General features: G+C 42.6%; 1 protein-coding gene across 1 annotated transcript; it reads left to right on the top strand.

Annotated features, from left to right (window-relative positions):
• Positions 1-1,028: 1,028 nt before the first annotated feature.
• On the top strand, positions 1,029-8,590 carry IAPP (islet amyloid polypeptide). The gene is made up of 4 exons (XM_033162376.1): positions 1,029-1,222; positions 1,537-1,633; positions 1,875-2,012; positions 8,018-8,590. Exons 2-4 carry the CDS (start codon positions 1,554-1,556, stop codon positions 8,187-8,189), a joined length of 390 nt encoding a protein of 129 aa, XP_033018267.1. The 5' UTR covers positions 1,029-1,222; positions 1,537-1,553; the 3' UTR covers positions 8,190-8,590.
• Positions 8,591-9,887: the final 1,297 nt, after the last annotated feature.

Raw genomic sequence — 9,887 nt, 5'->3', positions numbered from 1 at the left:
GTATTTGACACCAGTTAAGATAGCTAGGATGAATACCAAAATGTCAGATGTATGTTGGAAATGTAAACATGCGAAAGGTACCTTTTTTCATATGTGGTGGTTGTGCCCAGCGGTAAATGCTTTCTGGGATAAGATTTATAACGAACTCAAGAAGGTAATGAAGGTTACCTTTTGTAAGAAACCAGAGGCATTTCTTCTGAGCATAACCAATGAAGAGATACCCAGTCAGGACAGAGTGTTTTTTATGTATGCCACAACAGCAGCTAGAATCTTATTGGCAAGAACATGGAAAGGCGAAGAGATACCAACGGTGGAAGAATGGCAGATGAAGATGATGGAGTATATGGAACTCGCAGAACTGACCGCCAGAATCCGGGACCAGAGGGAGGAGAAGGTGTCACGGGACTGGAAGAAATTTAAAGACTACCTAGTTAGATCAGTAAAATTGAATATTTGAGCAGAATTAAATAGAACAGCGGCTTTAGCAGGTTTATGTTAGATAAAATTGTTAGTAAGATATCTTTGTGTGAAAGATTTATTTGTTAGAAAGTATGCTAAGATTTGGTGTTTAAGTTAAGATATGATTAAGTAAAGTAAAGTACATTAAAAATTGAGTAAATGTGAATAGAATAAGATACAAAGCTACCTAGAAGATATATATGATTTTGAAGACAGTGGAGGGAATGGGGGAAGTCCCCCAAAACAGAGAAGATAGTAACAAGAAAAGTAAGAGGATAAGTGTTAGTTTAAAGGTTTGTATATGTTTCTTTTTATTGTAATTGTTTGATTGTGTTTTTGTGTTGTGGTTATGTATTGTATTTCTGTATTGTTAATGTTGGTGTTTATGCTATGTTTTTCCTTTGTCTTAATAGAAAATAATAAAATCTTATAAAAAAAAAAAAGATTTACGGATGTGTAAATGGAGGGGTGACCCATCAGCCTCTGCTCATTATTAGGGCACTTTTTATCTATAGGGAGAGAAGTTAATGACAGAAGCTCTCTCTCTCTCTCTCTTCTCTCTCTCTCTCTCTCTCTCCCTGCCTGATGTCAGAGCTGAGAAAGCTATGAAGGGTATATAAGCCCTTGTATCGCTTGCGAACAAGGCAGGTGGGGGGGAAAGGTAACCCAGAGTCAGAAGCAAGTGTGGGATTGTTCCCTGCACGATCGCTTCTAATACTGGCATTTGCTAGATTTCCTCGGCTCCTTCCTCAGCCACTGACAGGTAACTGGGTTCTTATTTGGAAACCAATTTTTTTTTAAAAAAAAGTATAGAAAAGAGGGGTGGGTTCTAAAGTAACGCAAACTGGAAATTTTGCCGGGTTTGACGTGGGAAAAGGCAGAATTGTGTTAAAACATCTAGGGAAACAGAGGAGATGTTTTCTAATCGTTTAGATTGGAACGGAGATCTTCGGATTATTATTTCTGTTCTGACTGAATATTCGGTGTGGATGCAATTGTAGTGCTCTGTGTGCAACGAAGAGCGAATGTTTCCGGCTGAAGTTTGTCTTGTGTGATTTCTTTCCCCACCACTCCCAGAAAGACCCGGAGGAGAGATGTGCAGCTTCAAGGGACCCTTCCTTTTCATCATTTTGTCCATTACTTTGAATTCCCTGGAAGCGATGCCTGTCGACAGGTCAGTAACCATTAAGCATATTCTGCTTTTTTTAAAAAAAAAGAAGTGAAATGATTATATATATATATATATATATATTTGTAGTGTTGCACATGTGGATTTTGAGGTTTGGGTGTTGTTGTTTTTGGCCATGTCGGTTGCAAAGGGCAGAGGGAGGGAAGGAGATAAAGAGGAAGGGGAGGGGGAGGAGGAGAAGCGTGAAAAGAAAAGAGCAATTTTGTTTTTTTATCCTTGTTTAAAGACTTCTCTCCTTGGCTGATGAGTTATCCGATGGCACTCCCAACAGACAAGAGTGGCTCTTACCCATCGTCTCCCGAAGTAGCGGCTTCTTGGGAATTAACAGTGCACTGATCGGAGAGGAAGCGATAAAGCCCAAGAGGTACCAAATTTGTTTCGATTGCTTTTGATTCGGATGCAAAAGATATGTAGAGGGAAAGTGTGTTGCAGAGTTGCATTTGAGGCTCGCCTAGGCATTGCGTTTTCGTTCAAGTTCCTGTGTTTATTCATATCTCCAGACCATGTTTGCAATATTCTCCAGCTCCACACCTTCAGATGCAATTTGCACTTTCGCTCATTCCCCTGCTAGCATATTTGGCAGTGGATACTACAGAAATCATTGCTTCTGTCTTACAGAAGTTCTGCTAACAAGTCTCTCCTAGCTGCCTAAGATTTTAACCCTCCTTGAATTTATTTCTAAAAAGCACTTTACCAATCAGGTAGCAAGATCGAATAGATGACAAATTTGGATTTGTTTATTTTTTTAATGTGGTGAACTTGACAATGATGCCAATTTCATTTAATTATGAGATTGCATGAAGCAAGGATATAGCTGTAGATCCGGGGTGTCTCATAAACAACAGTGTTACTTCCTACAGGTCACTTTTTCCTTGAACATAAACTTTCTTGGAAGTAGAAAAGAAAAATAGAAATACTGAATGGCTGTCAGCAATTTATCCTAACTACTCTAATCCCTATGAAATAGCTACGGGGCGAACAAGTGGGAAGATTTAAGAGTATTAAGATTATTTAGATCCGTAATACCTTGACTATGCAGTATTTCATTATTTCCCATTTGCTTTAATTAGAATCAAACTGACCCGAAGGCCATTTTAATGAAATAAAAAACAGGAGGAATGCTTGACATATTTTTGGGGGGGAGGGCATATTAAATATCAGAAGAGCCACCAAGAAGCACGACTCAAACTTTTGATACTTTCCAAACTTTGCAAAGCTTTCGTTTTGCATGGAGTTACTGCTTTTTGATTTCTCAAAGGCTTGTTGCATAGGATTTTTCTTTTCTCTCATCCTAAAAAGATGTTCAGGAAGAGAGTGTTAGCAGGCATGGAAATAAGACTTTTGTTTTTAAGTGTCCCTTGCTCAGATAAATGTACATGGTTGTCCACACATTGCACTGCACACAGGTATAAGCTGTCACTCCACACGTTGGGGTGAAAAAGCAAGCCCTTTTACATTTGTTTTTTTTTATAAAGATTTTATTATTTTCTACAATAAACAATGAATATATCAAACAGATAAACAAAAACAATTAACAAATAATAAAAAACACATCAAACACATTAAAACAACATACGAAATAACATTTTACATTTGTACACAGGTGACTGTACACTCATTGAACATTACTTGCGAATTACTGTACGAGTGTGCACAGCTCAACTATTTTCATACACAGACTGTGCATTCGTCGAATGTAATGTGTGAATGTTCCTTACAACCTAAAAAATAACAATCATGTAAACAGTTACTGGGTTTGTGAGTTCCGGGAGCCTTTTCATTTAAGGAACCATAAATACTGTCATATTAAACAGCTATAAAAAGAGCAATTTTAAAGGGAACCTGGATATAGACAAATGAAAATATAATAAAGGGCAGCAGGCCTTGGTAGGCTTCCTAAGTGACTAGCTAATTTTAAATTAGTTTCCTAATTTTAGTTAGGGAACCATGCACAGCCTCAGACGATGCCTTCTGTAGGGAGATGATTACCTGTCAGAGGATGCTAATTAAAACAATAACAATAACAACTACTATGTAGGTAGCTGTGAATGCAGGTGTGCTCTTGAAATTCTTTGCTGCAATTCCCTCTTCATGTGAGAGACATAAGGAGTGGATGCACAGTGCAGATTTTACAAGTAGGGACCATGATGCTCGATGTAGTCAAGGGCTGCCTGACCAGTCACCTGTAACTGTCCTCAGAATAGTGAGAAGCATTTCACTGCTCTCTTAGGAATGTACCATAGCTCAGCCTTGTGTCCCAGGTTCAATCCCCAGCATCTCCAGGGAGGGCTCTCATCTGAAATCCAAGAGTGCTGCTGCCAGTTGGATTAGGCACTGCTGACCTCAACGGAACTACAGTCTCATTCAGTATTGATTCTCATGCTTCCACTTGTGTGCGTCCTTGTGCAAGCAGACAGATATCACTGGATGTCAGCAGAAGTATGGTGTCCAAGCCTTATGAGGAATGGTTGAGGGAACTGGGCATGCTTAACCTGGAAGGTGAATTCTCTTTCATTGGAGGTTTTTAAGCAGAGGTGGGATGGCCATCTGCCATGGATGCTTTAGCTGAGATTCCTACATTGCAAGGGGTTGGATTAGCTGGCCCTCAGAGTCATTCATTCAGCAGTTGCTTTATGCCTGGTAGAAGGAGGGGAATTGGAGGGGAATAAATCCTCTCCAATATGCCCTGTAAATGTATGAATGTTAATAACCCTTGTAAGTTACATGCAAAAGACCCCCCATTTAGATGTCATTCAATTCATTTCAGCAGCACCTTCATGGTATCTTCAAAGAAGGATAATTATAGTATAGTTAAGTCATTAAGCAGCAACAATGACTCAATGTTAACTTTCAGGCGCACTTTTTAAAGACTATTTAGAGAACTTGCTGATATCATGAGAATGATTAGCATGACAATATCTTGTTCCCATCAGCTACTCATGAAGAAAGAGAAGAGCTCCATTCAATGGCAACTGCTTCCCCTAAAATACTTTCCTCCAAAGTCTTCCCTAGTCACCAGCTGTTCTTCGGTCCAACCAACAAAGATGGAAGTTGCTGGCCTATTTCTGAGCTACACCTAAGCTGGAATCGAGTTTGCTCTGGGATTTGTGGCTCCATGGGCCAAATCCTTATGCGGATTAGCCTGATAGCCTGCCCACCTGTCAATCACCTGACATCACAATGGCATCAGGTGGGAAGTGCTGCTAAAATGGAGGGTTCCCCCTCCTTCGTTTTAGCATGCATACCCCTTCTGGATCAGAAAGCAGTTTTCAACAGAATCCCCTGCCAAAAGAAGGGAACAAGTCCATGTAGCCAACACAGGATTTAACCATGTCCTCCTGACCATTAGATGACATCACAAAATGTCCATGTGGGCCAGGGTGGCCAGCGGCCTAGAATTTCCCCACCCTGACCTACATTATTCTATGATTCTATAGGTTTTCAAGCAGATGTTGGATAGTCATCTGTCATTGATGCTTTAGTTGGAATCTCCTTTCTTGTAACTTGAAGCCATTGGTTTGAGTCCTAGCCTTTGGAGCAGGAGAAAACAAGCTTGCTCCATCCTCCATGTGATAGCCTTTTAGATATTTGAAGATGGCTATTATATCTCCACTCAGGCTCCTCTTTCCCAGGCAAAATATACCCAGCTCCTTCAACCGTTCCTCATAAGGCTAGACCCTTGATTATCTTAGTTGCCCTCCTCTGCACGTTTCAGCTTGTCAAAATCCTTCTTAAATTGTGGCGCCCAGAATTGGACACAGTACTCCAGCTGTGGTCTGACCAAGGCAACATAAAGCGGCACTATTACTTCCCTTGATCTGAGCATTATACTTCTGTTGATGCAGCCTAGAATAGCATTAGCTGCTGCTGCATCACACTGTTGACTCGTGTTAAGCTATTAAGACCCCTAGATCATTTTCACATGTACTACTGGCAAGCCAGGTGTCCCCTGCCTTATATTTCTTCAGCTGCTTCTTCCTGCCAAAGTGTAGAACCCTGCTGAAATTCATTTTGTTAGTTTGGGCCCAGTTCTGCAATCTGTTGAGGTCATCTTGAACCCTGATTCTGTCTTCTGTAGCATTTGGGGTCACCTGCAAATTGGATGAGTATCCCCTCAATTCCTTCATCTAAGTTGTTTATAAAGATGTTGAACAACAACGGACCTAGGACAGAACCTTGCGGCACCCCACTTGTCGCTTTTTTCCCAGGATGACAAGGAACCATCAATAGGCACTCTTTGGGTTCGGTCAGCCAACCTAACAAATCCACTAAAAATAACCTCATCCAGCCCACATTTTGCCAGCTTCTCCAGTTTCCCTGCCAGAATTTCCACCTCAGTCCACATTTGATTTTGGCCTTGCCTATCACTGCCATGTGACACCCCCCCCCCCGACATTTGCCCAAATAGGAGTGCAAACCTCAGGCTGAGAAACATCATGTCTTCCCACCCTGTCACCTTAGAAAAATCTAGCCCTTGTCTCTCTGAGCTGAAACCTATTTCCTGAAGGGATGGCTTGAAGAATCGTTTTCAAGCATCCATGATTGTCAGTGAGATCAGCCTATATATATATGGAACAAGGTACAGTACAATGTCGTTATATGGTTTCAATGCAACAGAGGTATTGGCTTCATGCATTGAGCTTCATTATTTATTAGCCTCTTCATTCAGCTTTAAGAATTAAAGATCTGGAAAGGTCATGCAAGGATTTGTGTGACTGATTAAAATCCACTAGGTCTATTGTTATTGTGCTTCTTTGACAGCTAGAAGAATCTTTTTATTCTTGTTCCAGTAGGAGCAATCTTCAAAAATTGCTTCATGTGGGATCATAACAGAAAGAAAAGGCAATTGTACTTTTTTGGAAAAGAAAAGAATAAGAAAAACCCACAAGTCCATGCCTAACTGGTTCGGATTGGTAACAGGCCCATATGCAGTAGATGGGCCAGCCCTGATTTCAGCTACATAAAGATCCACAATCAGAGAATAAACTTTAGTATGTAAGATTTGGGTCATAGTTGTTTGCAAGATGAGTTTACTTTTCAAATTCAACATAGAACAATATATCTCTATGTCGGACAGAAAGTGCAATCTTTTATCCATTAGGATTGCAACTTCGACAAAACATTGAACAAAACATAGATTTTAATAGATGGGGATCTCTGTAGTATTTAGGTGTACAAATAGCTGGAGATGTAAACGTCAAGGGAAAGAGGGACGATATCTAGCTTGATTGTTATATCTCTTGATAGAATTTGTAGAATCATGTGTCGGTTACGCCATGCCACCCAGGTCAGCAAAAACAAGTGCTGTAGCCATGAAGGTTCATGTCAGTTCAGGGAACTTTCTTTCTGAGATAATCTATTTCTAGGTTAATGAAGAAAGTGTGAAAGTCCAAAGTCACTTCACAACACAGCCGAGTCAAACAACGCAATGTGCAAAGTTCAATAAATAAAGGGGAGGCTGACAGCCTACACCAGGGGTAGGAAACCTCGGGCTTGGGGAGGGGGGCAGATGCGGCCCTTGAATACTGTCTATCTGGCCCTTGGGGACTTTCCCCAGGCCATGCCTTCTCCCTAGCCATGACCTCTGCTGACTAGCTGTGATTCCTGCATTGCAGAAGGTAGGACTGAATGACTCTTGGAGTCCCTGCCAACCCTACGGTGCTATGATTCCAGCAACTGGTATTCTAGAAGCATTACTGCCTCTGGTCATGGAAGCAGAGCAGAGCCATCACAGCTAGCTGATAGCTGTTCCGTTGATAGCTGTATCTACGATCATGTGCCCTACCTCCACAGTTGAGGGCAGCCATGCTTCTGAAGGCCAGTTGCTGGAAACCACAGGAGGGGGGAGGGATCTTGTGCTCATGTGCTGTTCCCTGGTTGGCCAATGGGAGAACAGGAAGCTTGACCAAATGGGCCATTAGCTTGATTCAGCAGGGCTCTTCTGATGCACGTATGTATTTATTAGGTTTACCTATGATCGTTCATTGTAAGATCTCAGGGTGGTTCACAGGGCGGTTATGTTCTCGTGAACCAGCTTGCAATCAGCCATGGCAGCAGGAGTGCCTGTCCCAAGGTTTTCACAGTGGTGTGTCTCTTCCTTTCTGAGCCAGTGTGGTGTAGTGGTTAAGAGCAGTAGACTCTTAATCTGGTGAACCAGGTTCGCATCTCCGCTCCTCCACATGCAGCTGCTGGGTGACCTTGGGCTAGTCACACTTCTCTGAAGTCTCTCAGCCCCGCTCACCTCACAGAGTGTTTGTTGTGGGGGAGGAAGGGAAAGGAGAATGTTAGCCGCTTTGGGACTCCTTCGGGTAGTGATAAAGCGGGATATCAAATCCAAACTCTTCTTCTTCTTCCTTTCAATGTCCCCAGCCACCGCTTAGAGAAACGGAGGTGCAACACTGCCACATGCGTGACACAGCGCCTAGCAGACTTCTTGGTCCGGTCCAGCAACTCCATTGGTGCAATCTATTCGCCGACAGACGTGGGCTCCAACACTTATGGCAAGAGAGACAGAGAGCCTCCAACCTATCTACAGCTTTAACGTTGCAAGATGGCGAGGATCGCGGTCCTCCTTAGGGATTCCCCCTCCCTCCCTCCCTCTGTTTGTTTGGTATTTTTTTTAATGTACGAGGACCTGATCCTTAAAAGTCCTCCACCCTAGTTCTCTTTGTCTGAACGAGGCTGCCGCTCGGGCAAGCAGCCTGCGAATTTGGCTGCCCACACAACCCCTCTCCCTTTTGGGCATTGAATACCTGTCTTTCCTTCAGAGTGCCTTGTTTTCTTTGTGTGGTATCTGACGTACGTGACTTTCATGGATTCGCCATGCCTCTGTCTGTGTGTGTGTGTGAAGGATGAAACACGTAGCGCTCCTGCAATGTGGTTGTGAAACACCTCCCTTCGAAAGAAAATAAACCTCGCGTGCCCGTGCCACAAAACCTGAAATGTAAAAGTGCGACAGCCGCTCGTTTCCCTTTCTTTCATTTTTTAAAAATTAAAACGATTTAAAAAAAAAGACAGAATGCGATGTGTATGTCCTTGTAGTCCCATCTGAGTGGAGCCATGTGTCAGGAGGTCCTACACACGAGTAGGAGCCTGGCAGAGACACGTGCCCGACTGGCATGTTCTCTCCCTCCTAGTCATTCGTTTGGGACATTCAAAATCTTTCTCCAGCCCGAACATCACAGTGACTGATACTTTAGAGCAGCAGTGGCCAACTTCCAAGAGACTGCGATCTACTCACAAAATTAAAAACTGGCAGTGATCTACCCCCGTTTTTTAGGGCTTCAGGTCAAAGTTGTTGAGCTTTTGGGGGGAGGGGGAGACCTCACAGGGATTGACCAGTAGATCGCGATCGACCTGTTGGACATCCCTGCCTTAGAGGCATCAGCACACTTCAGGATCAGCAGAGTATAAGCAGTGTGCAGACTCAGTAGCGCAGCATTTGGCTAAACTACGTTTATTTACATATACACACTTGTGTTCCCTGATCAAGGATTCTGAGTTCAATCATTCTGGAAATTGTTGCTAAACCACCTGAATTGCATCTAGCTTATCTACTCCAGGACATTGACTCTTATAGAACATTACAGGTTGCCAGATTCCTGATTTCAGTTCTTTCATGTAAAAGACTTCATGGAATGCTGCATGACTATTAAAAATCTAGTAAACTCTATGCTCCATCTTCATCTTTAAGGCCATAATACGGTACATCTAGAGATTGTAAGTAATGCGAAGGAGATTATGCGTTGAAATATTTTAGTTGATATTTTAGAATGTAAAATGCTGTTTTATTTATTGATTTGTTTTACCTTGTGGGCTTATAGCCGAATTTAAATACACACACACACACACACACACACACTTGGAGCATCGTAACTCAGATCCTTCCTCTTCAGAATCAGAAAGCAGAAAGAGAGAACAAAGGACAAATGTCCTACATCACAGAAACATCCTGTCTCCTTGACTTCCCACAATGTGGAATGAAAACATACACCGACATGTGATAAAAACAATCCCATGACTGCAGCACGGGAAAAGAATCCTAACACCATGGTCTACCTGTTGAACGTGCCTTAAGCAACTCCATATACCAGGGTTGGAAAGCCCTGGCAGCGGGGAGGAGGGGATTTAGGGTTGTGTGAATGAGGTGCATGCACTGGGTGCTGAGCCAAGGGGCGCTCTCTGAAAGCCAGATAAGAGAGGTGCTGGGCTTTGGGAAGGAGGAGGGAGGCTCTGAAGT

The sequence above is a fragment of the Lacerta agilis genome, chromosome 10 (assembly GCF_009819535.1).
Source record: "Lacerta agilis isolate rLacAgi1 chromosome 10, rLacAgi1.pri, whole genome shotgun sequence".
Lineage (NCBI taxonomy): Eukaryota > Metazoa > Chordata > Lepidosauria > Squamata > Lacertidae > Lacerta > Lacerta agilis.
Note: the sequence above shows the minus strand (reverse complement) of the source record. Positions and strands in the feature narration are given on the sequence as shown.